The sequence below is a fragment of the Grus americana genome, chromosome 8 (genome assembly GCF_028858705.1).
Source record: "Grus americana isolate bGruAme1 chromosome 8, bGruAme1.mat, whole genome shotgun sequence".
Classification (NCBI taxonomy): domain Eukaryota; kingdom Metazoa; phylum Chordata; class Aves; order Gruiformes; family Gruidae; genus Grus; species Grus americana.
The window spans coordinates 25,825,696-25,848,495 of NC_072859.1; the positions used below are offsets into that span (position 1 = coordinate 25,825,696).

Below are 22,800 nucleotides of genomic sequence, written 5' to 3' on the forward strand. Positions count from 1 at the left end.
TGTGCGACCGTGCTGGCAAGCACCGCGTACCCCAGCATCCTTCCTCGATGGCTTTCCTGAACACCTGGAGCCAAAGCAAGGGGGGTGACGGCAGATGCAGCTGCTCTCCCCGAGACTTTGGCCGCCTCCAGGAAGGTGGGGGAAGCCCTGGGAAAGCGGCTTCGTGCCGTTTATGGAGGCTGACGCACGGCAGGTCAGTGCCGGGAAAGCCAAGGGGTGCGCTGGAAAGGGGAGACGCCTGCGGCAGATGATTGTGCCAGTAGGATACGGCCGGTTTGCTGCCTGCGGGACTTCAAACGCTCTGCCCAAAACAACTTACTCAAATTTACTGTAAGCAGCAGCCGGGCCATCTATAGCTTGTGGTGAACATACCAGCGCTGCCTGCAGAAAGGGCCGCGGGAGCCAAGCTGGCCCCCTGCCCAGCAGGCTGGAGGAGGGGAGCGGGGGGGCTCCGCAGCCCTGCCCGTCTGCCCCGGCCCCTGGGAAAAACATTTCCCAGAGGTTGCTGCTGTTTGTGCGAAAGCATTGAAATTTGGTGGGCTGCTTGTTAGGGAGGCAGCAGGCGAGGAATACAAGTGGCGAAACGGGGGTGATCTCCTGGGTGTGTGCAACACACACATATCCACATGCACTTGCACACACGCCGGACCCTGCTCGCCCGCCTCCGCGCTGGCTGGAAACCCCCAGCCGGGGCCATGTCTCACCATTTCTGGGGTCCCTGTCCCCCTCTGGATCCTGTGGAGCTGCACCCACAGGCACCAGCCCTGCCAGGGCTGGGGAGAGCAGCAGGGTGTGCATGGGGGGCGGGTCCCACAGCTGGGCACGGGATACCCCCCTCCTGCCTGCAAACCTGCTTCAATCCACAGCCAGGTCCTGTTCTTTGCAGCCTGATGGCGCAGATCCGCTTGCCACCTCATACCCTCGAAATGACACCATTTGCCCCTGGTCAGAGCCCCCCTGCCTGTGCGCTGGACCCCTTGGGGCACACTCACCTGGGGCTGGGTGCGTGGGAGCAGGAGCTGGAGGGGGGATGGGGTGCCGTGATACGGCCATCGGGCTTGTCATTAGGGATGGCTAATTTTCCGTTCACATCATGGCTAGGTCACTGTGAATTCGGGGCTGCCAGAGAGGAAGGAAACTTGGCTGGCTCTTCTGACCCATGGTCCAGCAACGGCCCCCCTTCCCCTCCCACTCCCCCAGCGTGCAGCACTGTTGGTTTCCAAGGGAAATTCAGGGGGTTTTTCCCCTGGGAGGGGCTTTTGGGGGAGTCAGTGGCCAGTGGGGATGGCAGAGCACAGCCAGGGTTTCTGATGTTCAGAAGCTCTGCGTGGGCTCAGACAGGAGGGACCCAGCACTGCCCGTGGGCATCACTGCTCAGCCCTGGGCCAGGCGACAGCTAACAAAGTGCGGCAGAGGCAGGAGCCCTGTGCTTCCACTAGGAAGGCAACGTTTCCAAATCTCCCAAAAGCTGTGGTGACCAAATCACACTTTCTTGTTCTCTAGCAACAACCCCCATCCCAGCATGGAGCTGGTTGCAGAGTGTCCTCATGCACCTGGTGGCATTGGTAGAGCTCACCCACTGCAGGGGCAAACGTAGGAGGTGGGCTTGAAACCTGCCTAGATGCCTTCAAGGTGCTAGGGGCACCTTTGACGTAGGATTTTGGGTGATTTCTGAAAGCTGGCGTGCAGACCCCGGTGGCATAGACCCTCCCTGCCACCCCAGCCGGAGCAGCCGATTGCCCCAAAATACATCCCAAAGGGCAGCAAACCTCTTGGCGGGGCTGGGACCTGCTGGGGGCCGGCATGCTCCCCCTCTGGCACAGCCAGGACTCCTGCCACAGCCAGGGCCGTCGTGGCCGGCCGCCTTGCCGTTAGCAGCTGCAGCCTGGCATCCTCACCCGGCACAGGTCCCAGCGCCAAGTTCGGAAACACGTGAGGTGGATTTTCTCTTGCCAGGTACTTTCTGCTGCCCAGTGTAACGCTGAACTGTGAACATTAACCCCGGATGGAGCAGCTACAGCTGCTGCCACATCCTGGGGAGCCCCCAGTCCCCCAGACTGGTTCCAGTGCAGCAGCACTGGGGCAGCCGGCTGTGCCAGCAGAGGAAAGGCAGGGAAAGCCCCGACCATGGCAGAAACCGCTTGAGCAGCTCAGCAAAGGCACGCAGAGGCCAGGTCGGACGCTGCTGGCTGGCAGCCGGCTCAGCCCTGGGGCATCCGGGGCTGTGGCCGAGCCGGGAAACTCCCTGGCTGGGCCCAGCTTCCGGCCTTTGTGCGAGGAGCCAGTGCTGGGGCGGCGGTGGTGGCGCGGTGGCCATCCGTGTCACCCTGGCCTGGGCTACACCAGAGGCTCGCACCCCCCCTCACCCCGGGAGGTGCTGCCGGATGGATGGAGACCTTGCCAGGTCTGGCTGAGGGGACTCGCTGTCCCGTCCCGTGCAGCCGTGCCGGGAGGGAAATTTCCGATACCAGCAGGTTCCCAGAGGTCAGGGGAGGTTTCAGCCCTGGCTCTGCTGTCTCAGCTCATGCTTCCTTCCCGGCTCAGCCTGCAAACCAGGCCCTCGGGGCTTAGTGTTGGCGGCACAGGGCGAGACCGAGGGTGGGCAGCCCTTCGGGCTGGGTCCTGCGGAGCGGAGCCAGGCTCGCGCCAGCGCCGGCAGCCGCTCCAGCCCTTCTCCTGGCTCCTCTCCCAGCCGGGCCGTCTTTGACAGCAGATTGCACCGGCGGGCTGTGGGCTGCCGCAGAGATGCTTGTGCTGGCCGCGCTGCCAGAGCCGTGTGCTGCCCGACACCGGCCAGCTCGATGACATCAGCCCACGCCGCGTCCCCGTCCACTCGCCCCAAAGCCTCCCACCAAAATCTCTTAATGGGGTGCTGCGGCCCCCAGCAGTGGCATGGGCTCACTGTGCCGTGGGGTGCCGTAGGGGTGTGCTGCGGCCCAAGGGCCAGGATTTTTGTCTCTCCCCTCCCTGGCATGGAGGCGAAGCATCCTGCGGGGGATACTCATAGAGGGCCGGATCCTGCCTGCATGCAGCCACAGTGCTGATGCCCACCAGTGGGCATCGGTGCCCTGGGCTCCGAGGAACGATGGGCCTGATCCAGCACGGGTGATGGAGGACGTGGCTGCTCTGGGGTGGGGTGGGGGGGTCAGGGGAGCTGGGGGACACCAGCTGTAGGGATCAGGAGCTGGACCATATCCTGCAGCAGCCTCCCCCCAACCCTGCCTGCCCCAGGCACCCAGCACCGGCTATGGATGTTTTCTGTTCTTGCAAGAAATCCAGCTGAAAACAAGAGGGGCTGTGCCTGCCTGGCCACTCCTTCAGAGCTCTCCTCTCACTTCTGCTCTGCATTTGAGCAGTGGCAATTTTTGCTTGGGAACATCCAAATTTTTGCTCTGCATGGGCCCACGTTGAAGCCACCAGCCCATCTCACCAGCCTCGAGCTCCTGGGGACCGAGGGGCTCCCAGCGCCTCCCCCTTCCCTGCCCGTCCTTGCCCATGGGACCGGCTTGCCAGAAAAAAAAATGAGTCTGGGGCTAAAACCTCCATCCCAAACCTGATGTGCCTGGCGGGGAGCACTGACCCTGGCCCCGCAGCCCTCCAGCACCAGCTTGGGCTTAACTCTCTCCCCTGCAGGAAGATTTCCAGCCTCCCAGTTAAATCCGGGAAGGAGTTAGCAAGTCTTTGTGGCAGGCGGATTAGAGGCAGAGGTAAATGCTCCTGCTAAGTGTAATCTGGCTGGTTAAAAGCTTGGCTCAGCCTCTATCCCAGCATCGTCTTTGCTTCTTATAAATAGAGGAGACACTTCTGCAAACAGGGATTTTTTCCTTTTGCCTGTTTAGAGACCCAAGAGACTGGGGAGAGCCTGTCACCCTCCTGCTCCTCCTGCTCCTCTCCCCAGGGTGTCATTAGGGTTTGTTACCACCCGCCCCAGTGCCCCCTTCTCTCTGATCCTGCAGGTGCAGCAGGAGGGGGATTACTGCTCGCAGGGCCACGGGTCAGGGCAGGTGAAGGCAGCAGAAGCTCCTGGCGGTGGGGAAATGGGGCTGGGGGCAGAGCCAGGGCCCTCTTTCAATCCCCAAGCCAGGGTCCCCTCCATTTCCACATCCCAGGGAGCCCCCCTGCAGGGGATGGTGCAGGGGTTGGGGGGTGGCTGGGATGTGGGGGGCTCCGCTCACTGTGAAGCATACAGGAATGCAAATTAGAAATAAAAAAAAGCTATAACTGTATGAAAATAGGTAACAGTTATCTGTTTCTCTCTAAGAGCCCCTGTTCCTGAGCTGGTGGCACTAAGGCAGGTGCAGGAGGGTGGCAGCTCCACCTGTGACCCTCACTGCCCCACAGCAGGAGCATCCCTGGGGGCCCTGTCCCCACCGTCCCCCACAGGTGACAGAGGACTGCCTGGGCAGGGCTGACAAGCACCCGTGGTGCACCGGCCCCAGGAGCTCGTGGCTGCCGTGGAGCATGTCCCTTGTCCCCAGGGCAGGAGGGTGCACAGGTGACCTCTCCCCAGGGATTATGGCCAGAGTGGGGGGCTCTCGCGGGGAGCACGAGGCAGGCAGGGATCAGGGGCTTACCAGGGATTAAGATATTTTCAATGCATTTAAACTAGTCATCACAAACTCAGAGATATCTAGGAATGAGCGGCCTGGAGCACAGTGCCCAGGGGACAGGGCAGAAGTGGGGGGAGAAGCCAAGGTCCCCCTGGTCCCCATCTTTGGGGCTTGCAGGCAGCTGGGGGAAGATGCTCAGAGAGGCTTGGAAGCCCCCAAAGCCCCGGGGATGGCCTGTGGGCCCCAATTCGGGGAGAGATGAGCATCTGCTGTGCAACCCCGGTGAGATGTGTGCGGGCGGAGGAGAGGCTGGGAGGCTCGGGGGGATGGTGGGGGGACAGCAGCCAGTCCCGGGGGGACAGCAGGGCACCGTGCCCTCTCTGGGGCTGGGACAGAGTGGTCCATCCTGGGATGCGTGAGGGCTGGGTGGCTCCAGGAGCTTGTTAACCTTAATCCTCCCTTGGATTAATGCTCAGGGGAGCTGGGGACAGCGGTTAAACCTGCAGAAGCGAGCCCTCGCGTTGAGTACAGCACTGCAGCAGGGTCAGGGGGGGACAGAGGGCACAGGTTAAGGGCAAGGAGAGGGGCAGGCAGTCCCGTGGCCTAATCTGACATGCGGCCTCGGATTTTGTGTGCATGTTCCTGGGTGCAAGGGGATGGGCAGCGTGATGGCCAGCTCCATGCCGGGGTCATGTCCGGCAACGCTGCCTGGCTCCGAGAGGCTGCTGCTGGGGCTGGCTCTGCAGGGCCACTGTGGGCTGAACCCCCCCTGGATCACAGCAGCCTGGAGGTGCAGGGACTACCAGCCCAAGGTGCAAACCGTCTGATCTTGAAAGGATGCTCTTCTAGGGGAATGCCTGCCTGGGGTGAAGTCTCTGGGATGAAATTGCTCTCTCGGACTGAGCTGGCTTCCCCAGGGCTGAACTTTCAGCCCAGCTCAGAGGAGTGGTGCAAGGATGCTCAGGGATGCTGAGATGGCCCACAGTCCTTCTCACACAGACCCCAGGCTGTTGTGCCACAGCAAAGGACCCCTTAGCTCATGGTGTTAGCGAGCCATCCCCCTCTGAAACCACCAGCCATGCTGGGGGGCTTGCAAGCCCACGCAGGGGCAGAGCAGCCCAGCTGGCATCCCTGCACATGGGCCCACCCTTCCTCAGAGCAGCCGCAGCCTTAGCTGCCCCCCAAAGCAGAGACAGGTACCAACAGCCCCACACAACTCCCCTGACACCCCATCCCAGCCTACTGGGGACCCCACGCTGGGTCCCCAGCCCCAGCTGAGCTGCAAATGCCACGGGGATGCCCTTAGAGGAGGTTCGCATCCCCCAGCAGTGTGGGCGCAGCTCCCTCTCGGGCATCCCCCAGTCTGAGCTGTTTTGCCAGCTGCGGCGCAAAGGTGCCGCTGAGTTATACCAGTGTCCCCCAGACCCCCGAGCACCGGTTACACCTCCTTCACCGCTTCACAGGCTTGGCCCCTCGTGGGAATCCCCTGCCCTGCACCCAGTCCAGCCCATGGCTCCATGCTCTGGGGTGGCACCACCCAAACCTGCCGTTTGTCCCAGGGAGATGCTGCAAGACGTTGTCACCCATCCCGACGCAGCCAGTGTCACCTTGGGTGCCTCTCCGGCAGGGTGGGGGTGGCCTCGCAGGGTCTGTGGGTGCCATGTGCCTGTCCCCTGGGGCAGCGAGGCAGGATGGGATGTGCTGTCCTAAGTGGCGTCTTAACTAGATCTGATCCAGCCTTTCAAAGCCACAGCGCCTTCAATTCCCTTAGCACTCCAAATCTGCTACTGTGCATCTAAGCGGATTATTTTAAATACCCCATGATGGACTGCTCCTTTGTAATATAATCCAGCCTCATGTGTCCCATTCCCCTCCTATTTGCTGTGATTTATCTGCAGCTGTGACAACCAGAAACCTCCCCAGCTCCCCCTGCTCCCTAGGAAACGTCCCTCGTACCAGCCCCTTCCCCAAATCCTGCTCTGCCCTGTGTGGCCGGATCCTGGGAATGCTCCCACTGCTCCCAACACACCCTTGGCGTGCAGCCTTTCGCAGCTTGGGGTGAGCTGTGGCCGTGGGATGTGCTGCCCCAGAGCTTCATCTGCAGCCAGAGCTGAGCCCCTGCTCCTGCCGTGGGGCACCGGCATCACCCCCACCCGCACCTCGGGGCCAGATCCTGCCTTGGCTGCTTTCATCCAGAGAGGGGCCATGCAGGAGCCCTTTTGGGTGGGTTTTACAAGTTTTCAGGCCTCTTGCTCGAGCTGACTGGCTCTGACACCTCAGCCCTGCCATGAAGTCAGCCAAGCAAGAAAGCATCCTGCCTCCCGCTCCTGCTGGAGAGGGGGGTTTGGGAAGGGGATGGGACGGGGGGGCCGGCACAGAGCCCACCCAACCCCGCTCTCGGCAACAGCAAAGAAGCCGCCGCTTTTCCAAGTGCTTCCCTTTGGGGCTTGTCTGATTAATGAGGGCTTGTTATTTCCAAACTGTTTGAAATCGTGTTTATTTTATCTGCTGCCGGATTCCTCTGACTCAGGGCTCATCGTTAACTGCCAAAGATGACTGACAGATCCCGCTAATTACAGCTAATGATGGCCTTAAAGGATCTCTGCGCACGTATGTGTGTTTGTGTGCACACATGACAAGGGCCATTTATAATTTAAAGTGGGGAGAGTCGTTAGCATAAACCGTGCCTGGATTAATTGCAGACAGTGGTCTCTCCAGGGAGGATGCTCACCGAAAGGTTGTGGTTTCAAGCGCTGGATGCTGAGGACAGTACAGGTTGCCTGGGCACCAGCAGTGTGGCCCTGAACCAGGTGTCACCCACGGGGACACCAAATCAAAGCCACCACATAGGAAATGTTTGGCGCAGAGCCACCAAGCAGCCGGCAGGGACCAGGGGATCCCGGCAAAGACACGACCGGCTCAGAGCTGTGCGGTGCCATGGGAGCTCATATCCACCCCCTGGCAGAGCTCTGCGGGGTGTTTTCCAGCTGGGAGGAGCACCATGCCCAGGAGACCCAGTTCTCCCCTACCTTCTGTGGGAGGAGGCAGTGGGAGCACTGGGAGACACTTTTTGTGGCCTCCCTGAGAGCAAAGCAGCTGCAGGAGCACAACCCCTTACTAGACACCAGAGACCTCAGCTGGGGGGCTGGGGTTAGCAGTGCTCCCACCTTGGGGAGAGCTCTCCCCACTTTAGACACCAGGCGATCCAGCCCTGGTGTTGATGTCTTTGCTTTTATCCTTCTCCCAAGCAGGGAAAGAGGGAGGATGGAGAAGACAAGGCTTTCCCCACCCCGGGGCTGGAGGACGTGGCGTGAGAAGCAGCGGCTGCAGGAGCTCATGGCCACCACCCCAGCAAGGGGACGGGCAGGCAGCAGCTCAGACAGAGCAGACACATCCCGTGGAGGGGCTGCTGGGGGGACAACCACGACTGGCACAGTGGGGTTTGCTCCAAGCCTTTCCACAAACCAGCTCTCCACTTGCCTGGGCTGACTTTCCCCAACCCCTACAAAGAGGGTGCATGGGGACAAACCCATGTGTCCCCCGGCTCCATCTCCTTGCCCTTCCCCTCCTCAGGGGTCCAAGCAATGCTCTCTCACTCCTCGCCCAGCCCTGCCGACACAGGCCATGGAAGAGGCATCCAGAAGGAAACTAAAAGCTGTTCCAGATGGCAAAAGGCTCAGCGGAGCAGAAAAAACTGCTCCCCAGCCCTTATCTTTCTGCAAACCAAATCCACCCTTCTTGGAAAAAAGTAATTCAAGCTCCTCATTCTTACTCGGAGCTGGCGAGTGGGAAGAGCGAAGCGCTGGCGCTGGCTCCCTGGGGAGGGGAAGCGCTGTCCTGCAAAGTGCATCTATATCGGTCCCTGCCATGAGAAGGTCTAAATTGGAAGTGATGGCAGTGGCGAGTGTCGGGATCCTGAGATGGATGCTGAGGCCAGTGCAAAGTGGTTTCAGGGGCTGGATGTGCTCGGCATGGGGGGACGCTTCTAATCCCGCTAAAATCTGGGAGGAAACGACTTGGACGAGGGCTTTTGGCTTCCTTGCTGAAAAGACCAGATTCAGGTCAAGCCTGATGGTTCATGAATTTGTCTTGGATCTTTTGAATTGTTCTGGACCCCAAAACACTCAGGTTTCTCTTTCTGAAACACTCCAGATGTTTCAATTTAAGCCTTTTGTAGAAACAGCTGTCGGAGGCTGTGGAGCAGAGCTCCCCTCAGAAACATGCAGCCACCCGATGGTTATGACTGCTCCCAAAACAACCCAGCGAGGCTGTTCAGGCAGGGCCAGCTGGGGCTGGGGCTTTTTGCATTACCCAAACCCTGTCACTGGGGGTTTCAGTCCTCAAACCTCGGTCACACAGAGTCTTGGGGGCTCGTGCTCTCCTGACCCCACTCTTTCCCCTGGGGTGGCTTCCTTTGCCATCATTCCCTGCTGGCACCTTGCAAAGTCTTCTCCAGGCCACCTTCCCATAGCTTTAAATCCTGATATAGCAGGGTTGGGAGGTGACAGGAGAGATGGTCTGGAGAAGCCACAGGCTGGGAGTGGAAGGCATCGGCACTGGAGCAAGAGCAGTGCCAGTGATGCTGGGCACCTGCTCCAGTGGCATTGGTGACCTCAGGGACACCAGTCTGGGCAGTCCATGTCTGTGGTATACGGGTGGCTTTGAGGCCCTGGGGTGACTTTGGGGTGTGCAGAGCCAAATGGTCTCTCCTAAGCCCAGGTTGAATGTTTTTCCATTCCTGTGCCACAGCCAGGGAAGGTCGGAGCCATCCAAGATGTGGGGTCTGTGACAGGGCAGGCCACCACGAGGTCCTGGGTCTGGGCACCACGCTACAGGCTGCTTGCTCAGCGGCACGCTGAGCCCTCCCCAAATAACCCCTGCGATCGCCGTCACCCGGTGAAAGAGCCTGATTGCAAAGAAAACAGGGAAGCAGCTGAAAAAATAAAGGCACTGCTATGGCACCGTGCATGCCAGGGTTGGAAATCTGGGACGGTGCCGAAGCACAGCCCCGGATGCTCCTCCCTACCCAGGGCATGAAGCGCCAATGTAGGGCGGCGAAATTAGGGGTGCCAAAGGCCGGTGGGAGGGCACCCTGCCAGCAGTGCTGGGGATGGACAGCCAGGACTTGTGGATCCTCCAGGTACTTGGGGAGAGCCGAGGATGCTCGGTGAGGATGCTGCAGCCCCATGTGCGAGGCATGAGGTCGAACAATCCAGCCCCAGCCCTGAGTCTCCTGGGGACGATGCTGTGCCAGGCTGCTCGCTGAGATGCCAGCCTCTGCAGGTATCCCAGCTCCTTCACTGCCCGCACCCTTCCCCAAATGCCAAAAGTATCCAAAATCAGAGAAATCTACTCAGTGACCCCAAGCATGGCCACGACCTCCCAGAGACTTGGTGTAGTCCCTGAGCCCTGGCCGTGGACACGGGGCGATAAATTTTTCAGCTGAAAGAAAGGATGAATGGAGAGGAACTGGGCAGACGCGGCTTTGCTGGGAACTGGAAGATCACCGAGCCTGGAGGTCAGGATAAGTGGCAATGCCAGTGCCTGCCTCCCAACCCTGCACACACTACTGCTGGAGACTGAGAACGCCAAACTCATTGCATCTCTGCCCTGGACCTCTGGTTATCCCCAGCATCAGCTCGCCCGGGGACAGGAGCAGGTCATCGTGCAGCTCTGTGCCCCTGGCCCTGCCGGTGCAGGCAGGGTGTGGGAGGAGGCATGGGTGGAGGCAGCGGTCCCTGCCCTATCTGGCAGCCTCCGGGATTAGCTGTGCGGCATCGGGAGCAGCTCTAGCGCTGGCTGGGTAGGAACAGATACACACAGATAAGGCAACCTCAACACTGGGGACAGAAAGCCAGCTTCGTTAGTCCCCGCACATCCAGATGCTGACAAAGACGCTATTGTCTCCTTTCCCTCCTCAGCAGCTTGTGTGTGGCCACCAGTCCTGGCTCACACAAGGACAAAACCCACCACTTGCATGGGTGTCCCCTCTCTCCCAGAGCTGCTAAGTGGCTCCCATGTCCCCCGGGGACACTGCTGGTATGGGGACCCAGCCAGTGCAGGGACGCACAGCCTGCATGGGGATAGCGCTGGTACAGGCGTCCACAGCCGGTGGTGCAGAGAGCTAAGGACAGTGCAGGGACATGTAGCCAGGATGGACACTGCTGACAGTATGGGGACAAGCAGCCAGGGTGGGGACCCTGGTGATCGAGGGACAAACGGCCAGGATGGGAACCCTGCCAGTCCAGGGACACAGGTGGGGTGACCCTGTAGAGCCCTGGGGTGCAGCGATGCTGCAGGGCAGAGGACAACCAGCAGCATCACCCACCCCTCTGGTGACCTGTCCCCATCCCCTCATGCCTCCCTGGCCTTGGGCTCTCCGGCTGCGACAGGCAGGAGGGTCCAGCACCACGCAGGCGCATTGTGGGAGAGAAGCCATGCCAGGTCCCTGCCTGCGTCCCCAGCCCACGCTGCGAGTTGCTCAGGGATGGGCGCAGCATGGCACTCCCCTTCCCTTAACTCCAGCATGAAAGCGCCCGCTGCGGTGGCAGCCGGGCCTGGCCACGATCTCCACTTCCAGGTAAACAGATGAGGCAAGCGGCTCGCCTTCCCTCCCTGCCCGGCAGCCCCGGCTGCACAGACCCGCCATTCAGCCCTGCCGCCCCGCACAAACCCCCAGTGTTCAGGAGAGGGCTCGCACTCCCCGGGGGGCACCGGGGGGGGGACATGCCACGGCCGGGCAGTTGACACCTGGCCAGGCTGGAGCGGGGCCAGTGGGCGCAGAAAGACCCTCTGTGTTTTGGCCGGCTCCCGCCATGCCGGGGCAGAAAGGGCCCCTTGTGCATGCGGGACCCGGGGGGTGCCCCCGCGGCTCGGCCGCACCCAGGGTCCTGCGAGGCCGTGGCGGTGGTCACCGGTGAGTCCGTGGGGTGGTGAAGAGCCGGTGGTGGGAGCCCAAAGGGGTGAGGTGGGGAAGCCCAGCCAGTGTACTGGGGTGCATGGAGCTGTACAGTGCTGCTGCTGCCCCGCTGCCAGCCGAAAGATTTGCAACCCCAGGCTGCGGGAGGCAAAAGCAGTTGGGCGGGGGTGTGTGTGTGAGTGGGGACACGTTCAAGCAGTGGCAGAGGCAGGAGCAGGGCTCCTGGGCTTCACCCTGTGAGCATCCTCCCCAGCCGGTGCCCATGGCACTTCTTGACAGGACTAAGTCAGGCATCTGCAAAGATGAAAGCTCCTGCACCCTGGGGGTCTTCCTCTTCCTCCCTCTCCAACCTCCTGACCCTCTCCCCAGGCTTTCCTCCACACTGCCGGGGCGGGGGGGTCTGTCCTGCAGCACAGCCTGGTGTGCTCAGCTGTGGTGGGGCTCGGAGGGCTGCCCATCCCTCGGGGGGCTGCTGCCAAGTAAGCGCATCCCTGCCTTGGCTACGAGCATCCCTGCTGGGCCAGGCTGAAGGGCAGAGGGGAAAGCATTAGGTAGAGCCACGATGCTCCAGCATCCCAGCTGTTCCTCCTGCTGCCTCCATCATCCGCAAATGGGCACCAGTGCCTTCGCAGGGGACAATGTCCCCTCCTCCATGCCTGGCACCTTCTTCCCTTGCTGCTCCCCTGAGAAGGTGGCTTTTTTCCCCAAGCAGCGCAGGGAAAGCATTTTCCACCACAGCAGATGAAAATGGATTCACAATCCAATTTTACCCTAGTACCACTTCAGTGATTTTGATGGAGCCGCTCTGGATGGGTGCCGGTTTGAGCCAGAGGACAGCTGTCGCAGCTTCATAGACCAGGGGTTTCTTATCTGTGTCACCTTTGATTACTGTAATTGAAATCCTGCTCTGATCTGAGCCATGCCCGAACGTTTCTGCTGCCTGTGCGGCTCTCGTCTCGAATGGCAAAATGACGTTAATAGATCTTAAAGCCAGGCAAGACCTGTGAGAGCATGTCTGCCTGACCTCCTGGATGGCAGCCGACAGTCACCGCTTACCCCGGTCCCGCACGCAGCCGCTGGCATGGCCCTGCCGTCCCCCCGTGACTCATTTTCCCTCCTGGAAACACAAATCCTGCCTTTCCCCGGAGCCACTTGTGTGTGTGCCAGGCAGCCTGCCTCCTCCCACCCCTTCAGAGTGGAGCCGGAATGCTCTTGAGGGAGGCAGGGTCCAGGGGTGTCGGTGGGATCATGGAGGGAACAGCTGCCCTTTAGCCCTCCTGCTCCAGCATGAAATTCCCCATGGGCAGCGTTGCCCTTTTCTGGCATCTCCTGACCAAAAGCAGCTGCTGCCAGGCAGGCTGCAGGGAACAGAAATGCCACCGTGCAGGAGAGGATGCTCCTGGCTTTGGTGCCAAGCTGGAAAACCATCTGTGGCTGGCGGTGTGACCGGCGCTTTGTCACCCTCCCCATCTTCTTTTGTGAGGCCGCTGGTGGTGTTTAGCTGGAGTCACTGCGGCAGAAAGAGTGACTCCAGCCCAGACAGCGTCTGAGGGCCGGAGCCGGGAGGACACGTGCGCTGGCACGCACGCTCCTGCAGTTTGGCTGGGCGAGCGGCCGGCACGAGGAGCAAGCCAGCCCTGGCTGGGCTGTGCCAGCAAAGCTGGTGGCTCCATCCGGGATGGGGAGGGTTTGCTCAGCCAGCCTGGCCTCGGGGAGCTGCCCTCTGGAGCTGGCAGGGGCGTCCCAGGTGCAAAGCCATAGCTGGAGAGGCCTGCAGACCCTGAGGGCCAAACCCTGGCCGCACCAGACAATGCCCCTGAACCCCCGGGTTTTCTGGGCTGTACAGCCGAGAGCCGGCCGGCACCTGCTGGCACAGTGGCCTGGGCTTGCCCCGGCAAGGCTCTGATGAGCCATCCCTAAACTTTACGTGCCAGCGAAAGGAAGGGAAGGTTGCCCAGCTGGCAGGGCAGCCCCAGAGCCTGGCCACTGGCACTCACAGAGGCTCCCTCCGAATCCCGGCCGGCTGAGTGGGAGCGTTTCCTCTCCGGCTGCGAAACGCCCGGCAGGTCAGGGGCCGGCGGCACACACAATGCTTTGGGTTAACCAGCTCGCTATCAGCTCCGGCCACGCGGTGCGGGGAGGAAAAGGGTTTCAATCCCAGCCGAGCCGTGATTCCATGAGCCGTGATTCCATCTGGAGCCGTTGCCCCTGTCATGGAGCAGGGGCTGGCCGTGCCATGCTTTTACCACCAGAGCCAGTGGAGCAGGGCTGTGGCTGCCATGGGGAGAGAGGGACTGCAGGGCCATCAGCACACATCCCTGCGGCACTGCCGAGGGTCCTTCCTCACGCCCTGGAAGCTGCCAGACCCCGAGCAATGCGGCTGCTCCTGCCCCAGCTCTGCCTGTTGGCGCTGTGCCGTGGCCTGGGCATGGCCACCTGCGGAGCTCGGAGATGGTCAGGGGGCAGAGCTGGTGGCTCCCAGGGAAGGGGCTGGCACCAGGGTGTGCGGCAGAGGTCTGGGCTGGCTGAAGCGTCCCTGGCTGGGTGTCACTGCTCCCCCACCCTGGTGTGCTGGGAAAACGCCTGCCCAGAACAGTACAGCCACCCTGAGAAAGCCACCTCTGCCAGCCAAGAGGGGAAACTGAGGCACGGGGAGATGCTGAGGGAGGCTAGGGTTAGGGTTAGGGTTAGGGGTTAGGGTTAGGGTTAGGGTCAGGCATCCTTCCCGGGGCTGCCCCAGCTGCTCCCACCCCGCTGGAGGAAGGGGACTGCAGCACAGGGCCGGTCCTGGTTCCTCAGCCCACAATCATGGTGTGGGGGTACACCCCGGCCCCTGCTGCTCCAGGCCCTCCTGGCAGCGAGCATGGGGCAGGCAGGGCAGCTGGCAGAGGCACCAGCAAAGCTGGGCTTGCCGTGATGCCGCGATCCCCTCCTGCTCCATGATTAATTGAACACGGGCTAAAATTAGCTGCGGAGGCAGCACCCCTGGGGTCTCCCAGCAGCATCCCACCACCCACCGGCTGCCTGCAAGTGGGTCAGGCAGTGGCTGCCTCCCAGCCGGGTGCCCTGGGTGCTTGGGGGACCCCCATCCTCTGCTGTGGGTGGGAGCATCGCTCCCTGCTCCGCAGCACAGCTCTGCGCCTCTCGCCTCCCTGCCGCTGCCCATCTCAGAGGCTTTTCCCTCTCCAGATTCACCGGGCTCGGCAGCGTTACAGCCAGAGCAGCTGGAGAGGCGTGAGGCCGCCTTCTGGGATGGCGGGAGCGTGTATCCTTGTCGTGTTCCTCCCCGTGCCTTTGGGGTTCTGTTATTTTTAGCCACTCTCCCTATCTCACGTCACTAGCTAGGCTTTTGCTCTCTTTTCTTCCCCCTCCCACCTTCCCCAGCCTTAATTTGTTTTCTCTGTATTATTTGCAGATTAGGGAAGGCAGAATCAGATGTCTCAGCACAGGGGACCGCTTGGCCACAGCCTTCCCACGCCACCCTCCACCCAGGGGTTTTCGGTTGGGTTTTTTCCTGCCCCACACAGGCAGGGCAGCACCTGGATGAGGCCCCCAACATCCCGGGCAGGAGGGGATCTGCACCCCCAGGGCCAGCCCCTCTGGCAAGCCCTCTGCTCCCTCCTGACCCCCTGCACATCTGAGTCTGCAGCCTCTGCCCTGACACGTGAGCTGGGGAGAGCGAGAGGATGGGCTTTTCCCCTTGGAATCAGAAGAAAGCAAACAGGAAAAAAGTTAATTAAAAACTTCAAAGCCAGATAGTTCTAATTTTGTTGAACATGGCAATCTGCTTCAGCGGCAATGCTGTCACAGAGGTGCCTGTATGGGGCTCGGGCTGGAAAGTGCCCAGCATGTATCATCATGAGATGTCACGGGGTGTCACCCACCACCAGCCCTGTAGCCTCCATCCCTGCTGAGCACTGGGGTGTGGGGTGCCATGGTGCCGGGCTCAGGGCTGGGCATCTGGGGACCAACCCCCCCAGGGACTGGATTTTGGAGCTGCTGGGAGACTGACTCCATGGGGAGGCCGTGCCTCAGTTTCCCCATGGCACAGGGCTGCCCAACCTGCTCTTTGGGAAGGTGTTTTCAAGGTGCTTGGGCTGGGTGCTGGAGCCTGATCCCCCCGCCGGCATTATACCACTGCCCCATGTAAACCAGGGCAGGGCTGGGGGGTCCTGGGGGAGCAGGGGGTGTCTGCCTCAGCAGGGTCCAGCAAACAACAGCCCCCGTCCTAGGGCGAGGAGGGGACCCTGGCATGGCTGGTCCTGTCCCTTCCGGCCACTGCTCTGAAGAGGAAGGGGGACACCTCCCTTGCCCAATTCTCATTCTTTTCCCCAAAAGGAGCCCAAATCCTCTCATTTTCTCCAGAAACCTACACCACAGGACAGTGATGCTCCTGCCCCCAGTGCTCTGCCACCTTTCCCTGCCTCCCACCCCCGCTTTTGTGGGTTTTTTTGGTGGTGGGTTTTTTTTTTTTTTCTTCAGAAGTCTGTGCTGCATGGTGAGTAAAAGCATCCTGCCGTCTGAGGGCTAACGGCTTGCTGGAGAGATAATAAAGCAAAGGGGAGTAAATTAAAGTGGCTATAAATAGCACCAGGAGAGGAAAAGGAGATGAAGTCATCTTCCTTCAGCTGAGCTGGTATTTGCATCACTTCTTCCCTTTGCCTTCCCCTGCCCCCTCACCCTGCTTGGGAAACAGTGCCCCCGCGGGCTCTGGGGTCCTGCTGCGGGCTCTGTGTGCCCCCTGAGTCCCCACGGGGCTGGGGAATGTCCCCATGCCCCTGGGCTGAGCTGGGGATGGCTGCCCAGCGCCGGGAGCTTGCTGGAGAGCAGGGTGAGGTGGCCTGGATGTGGCCACCCGGCCCCAGGCTCCGTCCCAGCTTTGCCACCGATCCATGGCATTGCCCTGTGCCAACCAGTGCATGGCCCCACGCAAACCAGTGCCTCCAGCATGACCCACTGCCGCATCCCCTGGTCGCTGGGAAGAGCTTTCAGGAGCCATCCCGGACCCATCCCATGCCATTGCCCTTCGCAGCCTGTCCGCGGGCGGCTGCAGAGACCCGCCGGGAGCAGCACCTGCGGGGAGGGATGCGGCAAACAACAACAGCGAATCCACCCCAAAAAGTCCCTCCAGGAACCAGATCTCACAATCTACCTTTTCGTTCTTGGTGATTTTCACATCCAAGCCTCTACCAGCAGCCCTAAGACACATGGGAGAGGAGGGACCCTGACACCGCAGGAGCCTCCCTGGGGGTAAGAGCCAGCTTTGGACCTCACCCAAAACATGACCCTTGCTTCCAAGGCAGCCACTGTCCCTGCAGCCCCCGAGCAGCCCCAAAACCACCCCCAGCTGTCCCCAAACCCTCCAGCCACCCGCTCGCACGAGGTATATTTACGCCTGAGTCAGAATGAGGTCATACCGCGGTTTCCTCCATGTCAGCTACCGACTCCTATTCCTGTGCTATGCGCACACACCCGCTGTGTTATTGCAGAGTATTTATAGCTATTTTACATGTATAATTATAAAACCACAACTCCACACACACAAAAATAATCATGGTGCCGGGATGTGGGGGCAGCGGGGGAGCGGGGTCGGAGCAATGGGAGCGGGGCCGGGGCGTGGACCCCACTGCTAATAATAATTCTTCACACTTTATATATAGCCCCTTTCATCCGCAGCTCTCAAAAAATGCTTTGCAGGCATTTAATTAAGCTTTCCAACATCCTAATGTGATGACAGCCAAGTAATAATACCCTCGCTTTTAGGTATGAAGAGAGGGGAGGTGGCAGGACTTATCCGAAGTCCTGCAGCAAGGCAGCCCATGGGGCAGCAAGCCCAGGTGCCCCATGCCCTGCCCCACACTTGTGGGGTGCCCACATCAGGATGTGCCCATAAAGGGGATTTTGACCCAGAACGGGAGTGAGGACCCCAGAGTCCTGCCCAGCCCCTCTGCTCAGTTTCAGATGGGGACGACCGGTGACAGCACAGGGTCTGCGGATGGCAGCAGGGACCCTGGGGACTGCCAGGCTGCAGCTGCCCAACATCTGGATCAGCGGGGGGAAGAGACATACGGATCTCAACAAACTCATGGGCGAGAGCTTGGGGGAGAGCAATAAATGACAGGTCTGAAAGGGCTGATTTACAAGGAATATTAAGAGTTGTAATCCTGCCTGGCCACCCCTCAGGGAGGTAGGGCGAGGACAAGGACCCGGGTACATCAGAAGGAGACAGGATTCACCGGGACCAACACGGACACATCTCCAAGTAGGAGGGCTGGAAGCAGTTGTGCCTCCTGGGCTCTGGGCAGCTCCAGTGCCTGGAGATGGAATCCCACACGGATGGACCTCTGTGGTGCTTAAGGTCTGCGGTTTGTGCTCCACTGAGCACCCTCCTTCCCTCCTGCCTACATCCCTGCTTGGATGGACCGCTCGCCTCCCATCCTTGGAGTGCTGCAGAGGGCAGAAGGGGCACACCCTTTGCTTTTGGACACTGATGGGACACAAGATGCCACCAAGCAAGAGGGACACAGCAGGAGAAGGTGTTCGGTGGAGGGCTGGGACTTCAACCACCAGAGCAGAAGAGAAATTGTTGGTGGAGGCAAGTGCTGGTGTTGATAATAAAAGGGGAATAAATGCAGTCCTGTGGGTTGAAGGTTGGGCAGGGTCATGGAGATCTGCAGAAAAACACATGCTCCCAGCTCCTTGCCTGAGCGTGGAGAGGTAGGGGACAAGGGCCCGTCCCCATCCCCAGGGATGCCCCATGGCTGGGGCAGCAGTGCCTCGTTGGACGCAGCACAATTCCACCCACATGAAAACTAAACGCAAGTCAAAAATCATAAACCCAGATTTGATCCTGTAGCAAGCACCAGCCTGCCGTTTTATAGTTGTCTTGCTATTTTTTTCCTCCTGAGCTGCAGCCAGATCCCTGCCCACTGAAACAAGTTGCGCAGCAGCCCCCGACTGAGAGCACCCGCACCCACTGAGCCCCCCAAAACAACAGAGCAGGACTCGCTGGCACCACACCAGGACCAAAGAGCAGCAACACAGACATTAAGCAAGAAAACAGCTGCAAACCTTCCGAGAGGCTGCAAAGAAATGCCCCCAAACCAGTCTCTCTGAGGGGAAAAGAGGGAGGGAAATGGGAAAACAATGTGCCTGGCCGGGGAGCCAGCACAGTCCGGCCACCACCGCAGGGACGTGGGCACCTTCCCGTCACTGCACCAGCCACCAAAACCACCCCACAACCTGCTGCTGTCGCCTCTCCGAATTTCACTCCCGCTGTCCCCACCACCGCCAGCCGGGTGTCTCTTACCGGGGGCTGCAGGCACCTCCATCGCCTCGCCGGCCACAATGAGGGACTCGAGGATCCTTGCGTGGAGCTCAGGGCTCGCCTCGGTGCTGCAGGGAGAAGGGGCGGGGGGGGTCCGTGAGGGTGCCAGCAGCTCAATCCCCCCAGAGACCCCCACGCCCCTGGGACAGGAGCCGGCCGCCCCAAGGGATCTCTTGTGGGACTGGGGCGATGCTGCATATCCCAGTCCTGTGTGTGTCACCACACCTGGGCACTGCGGGAATGGGTGTGATGTCAGAGCATCACAGTTGGGATGGGGGCTCCCAGCTCTGGCCTCCCCCTTCAGAAAACCCCGGGGCTGAGCTGCCCACGGGCTCTCATCCAGCAAAACCAGCTTGGCTGGGGTCAGCGTGCCGGTGCCTGGGGACAAGCACTCCTCTCTCGCCTGCCCCATCCCGTGCGTGGCAGGGACACCTCACCTGGCTGCCGCAGGGCAGAGGAGCAGCTCCCCGAAGAGCTCTCCGAGGAGCCGGGGCGAGAGGCGGCTCCTGCGGGTGCCCTGGCAGAGGCGGCAGAAGTGGCGGGCGAGCTGGCGCAGGAGCAGTGCCTGGGGCTGCGGCAGGGCTGGGGGGGCCAGCAGGGCTCTGGCTCGCTGGCCGCACTCCTCCAGGCCCGGGGTCTCTGCAGTGGAGGGAAAACAGGAGAAGAAAGGTCAGTTTGGGAGGTCAGGCCATCCCCTTGCCTCTCACAGGAGCCCAGCACCTACCAGCACACATGGCATGAGCTGTGTCAGGTCTCTACTCCCCACAGATCCCCCAAAAATACTTGACCTCAACCTCTCCCCCAAAAAACATGACTGTCTCTTTGCAGCCCATCCCTTGCTGCAGACAGTCTGTGGGACACATGGGTACCCCAGGGAGCACGGGGTACGCAGAGGTGATACCCTGGGGGTCTCAGCCACCTCTTGCTGGAGGCTGCCAGCCCCATTTACCTGTTCACATCACCCCAGATCAGATTTTAGGGTGACTTTAGCACATTCGCCCTCTGGGTACAGGCAGGTAGGGAGCATCGGGGCCTGCGCTGCTCACCTGGCAGGGGCTGCACCTAAACACCCCTCACTGCTGCTCCAGTGGAGGAGAGCTGCGAGAGCCCTGCCCTGGTGCACAGCAAAGCCACGGAAAAGACCGAGCAAAGCAGGGGTGGGGAAAGGGGCACTACCTGGAAGGTCTGCTGAATTTAAAGGCTCAGCCCTCCCCTGCAGAAAAAGCAAGCTGGGAGGGAAAAGGTATTTTAGGAGAAAAAAAAAAAGCTGTCCCTGGGTTGAGAGCTCCAGGCATGGCCATAGTGAGGTGCCCGCAGCCCTCCCAGCGTGGCCTGTCTTGCCCCCCTGAAATGCAGCAGTGGGGAGGGCTGATTTGGGGACAACGACTTCCAGTGATACTTGAATTGCCCATGTGAATAAAAGCAGGCACCTAATGGTGTTGTACGTCATGGAGGTGCCACCAGAACCCCATCACAGGTACCCTGAGCAGCCTACAGCCCTGTGGTGTTCCCACCAGTGTCCCTCCGTGTCCCCGGTGCCCTCTGCCAGCCTTGGCCAGGGCTCCTCGATCTTGTGAGCTATGAGCTCAGCAGCCTGGGACCGTGGTCCTGCCGCAGGCACGGGAAAGAGCCGCTCTCCAGCCATCCTCCATCCCTGCCTCAGCCAGGCCTTTCATCTGCAGGGGACAGGGAGGTCCCCAGGGTTCTGTTGCTCTCAGCCGGCTTCAAAGCCCGGCTTGGCCGGGGGTGGACTCAGCTCCCTGTGGCTCTTTGCACCAGAGCTGAGGCTTGGCCGATGCCCCGCCAGCTCCTGGCATCCGTCCTTGGGGTTGGAGTGCACCGGAGCCGGAGGGGTGGCGGGTCCAGGAACCCCTCTGGAGCAAGTCCATGACCTGGCTGACCCCACTGGGTGGGTGATGGGGTGCCCCTACATCTGACAGGCTGCTCCCAGGGGATGCTTGGCTTTGTTCCAGGCCTCCCCTGCCCCAATCAGCTGCTTTTTGCACCTTTTTGCACCCACGGGATGTCACGGGGGGAAGGTCCACAGCCAAAGGAGGAATTTGGGGGTGTTTTCCACCTCCTTTTGCAGGTGGTCAGCTCACTTCTTTTCCAGCCCGCAGCCTTGAGTAGGGCAGAAGGAGCCTGCTTGCCAGGGCAGACTGCCAAAAACCAGCACCATCTCCTGAAAGACTTGTATTTATTTTTATTTTTTTTAAAACCCCAGAGAAATCCCCATCAGTTTTGCCTCCATTCCTGCCTCCTCCTCCTCCTGCACCCGTTGTGCCAGGAACAGAGCCCGCTCCAGCGCAGGCTGCGGGGGCGGGGGGGGGGGGGGGAAGGCGCTTCCCTTTGAAGTTGCTTAACGAGGCAACCCAGCTAATTGCTTCCTAATTGCATTTTTATCCTTGGAAGGGAGGCAGCCTTTGATTTCTCCTCTCTCCGATGGGTGAGGGGAAGGCAGCATCTCAGTGCCACCGGCCCTGGGGGTATTTCTTTCGGCTCTGTCTTCCCTGTCCTGCACAGAGACAACGGGGTGTGAGTTATCCCTCATCTTCTCCATGCATCCCTCCTGCCTTGCTGGAGGCCACAAAGAGCCCATGGCCTTTTCCCACCAGAACATGGTAGGAAAGGGCCACACTGGTCCAACCACAGGTGATCTTTTGGTGCTTCTTAAGGCAGCCAAGAGCATGATCTGCCCAAACGCTAATCTGGCTTAGGACAGGGAGGTGATGCACAGGGATGGCAGATACTGCAGCGACCGGCAGTGAGACGAGAGCTGGTGTGAAAGGGGAAATCCTGGTTTTGAAGGTGGCAAGGTGTTCAGGTCCTATCTAAAATGGTGGGTGAGGGCTTGGCATGTGCCTGGCAATATCCGTGGGGCTCAGGCTGGGAGGGGCTGAGCTGCTCTGCGAGGACTCATTTCAAATGGATTTTGGTCCAGGCTGCCTGTCGGGATGGACCATGGACTCTGCTGACCTGGGTACTAACTCTGCCCTGTTTATTTGAAAAAAATTCAAATAAACCCGAAACCTTGTCAGTCTCGTACATTTACACAGAGGCTGGAAATCTTGCAGGGATCTAAAGGCACTTCCTAATGGCACTAAGCTGAAAAAGCAGAGAATTTTCTATGCCCATATAAAGCCAAGAGTTAATGAGATTACAGTAAAAAATTCCCAGGCAGCAGAGCCAAAATATTATAATAATGCTTTCTTCTGGGGCCAGCATCACCCAGCCTTGGCAGCCGTCCGTCCTGGCAGGCAGCACCTCCTCCTCTGGGCACTGCAGCAGGAGAGGACCGTGCCATGGCCAGAGCAAAGCTGCCCCCCAGGTCTCCTCTCTTTTTCCCAGAGCATCTCCCAAAAGCTGCTGCACTGCTCCAGTGCAGGGGATGTTCCCAGTGGTCCATCTTGGGATCTGCCCTTAGTGCAGTGGCTGGGCAGGGGATGGGGACAGGAGCTGCCCTGGAGATGCTGGGGAGCCTTTCTAGGAGCTTCCCAAAGCTCCTCCAGCCCCACAAAGGTCCCAGGCATGAGGGGAACCCCGCTGTGCTTACCTTGAGCCATGTGAACCAAGTCGCTGTAGAGAGATGGAGGGATCAGAGGCGATGGCAGCTCCTGGAGGTACCACTTCAGGGCCTCCGACAGCGTCTGGGCATCGTACAGGTCCATGTCCACGGCCGAGGCATCTGCAGGGACAGACCCGGTGGGAGCCCTCAGCCTGTGCTGCTGCTCTCCAGCGCGGCCTTCCTCTGGACATGGGTGCCAATTTCTTTGCCCGTGCCCCCATCCCCGAGGTGTGGCAGCCTGTGATTTCCCTGCCAACAACCCCCCCAGCAAATATTTCCGTCCCAGCTTCCACTGACCCAGAGTTCCATGTGCCCATGGAGAGCACAAGGCAGTTCTCTGCCTCGTGTCCACTATACATCCAGCGCGTGGGGCAGGGGCTCTCGACGTCCCACCAGGGTCCCACTGGAGGATGGGACCCATGGGACGGGCTGAGCGGCT

The 22,800-nt window shown here is 60.4% G+C and overlaps 1 protein-coding gene across 1 annotated transcript in view; it reads right to left on the reverse strand.

Moving 5' to 3' along the window:
- PIK3R3 (phosphoinositide-3-kinase regulatory subunit 3) overlaps positions 1-22,800 on the reverse strand; it is an 83,191-nt gene that overhangs the window by 46,046 nt on the left and 14,345 nt on the right. Inside the window, exons 5-7 of the mRNA XM_054833551.1 lie at positions 22,350-22,481; positions 19,234-19,435; positions 18,779-18,864 (exon numbers count right to left, since the gene is read on the reverse strand). Coding sequence (XP_054689526.1) covers positions 18,779-18,864; positions 19,234-19,435; positions 22,350-22,481 — 420 coding nt within the window. The remainder of the gene's footprint in view (positions 1-18,778; positions 18,865-19,233; positions 19,436-22,349; positions 22,482-22,800) is intronic.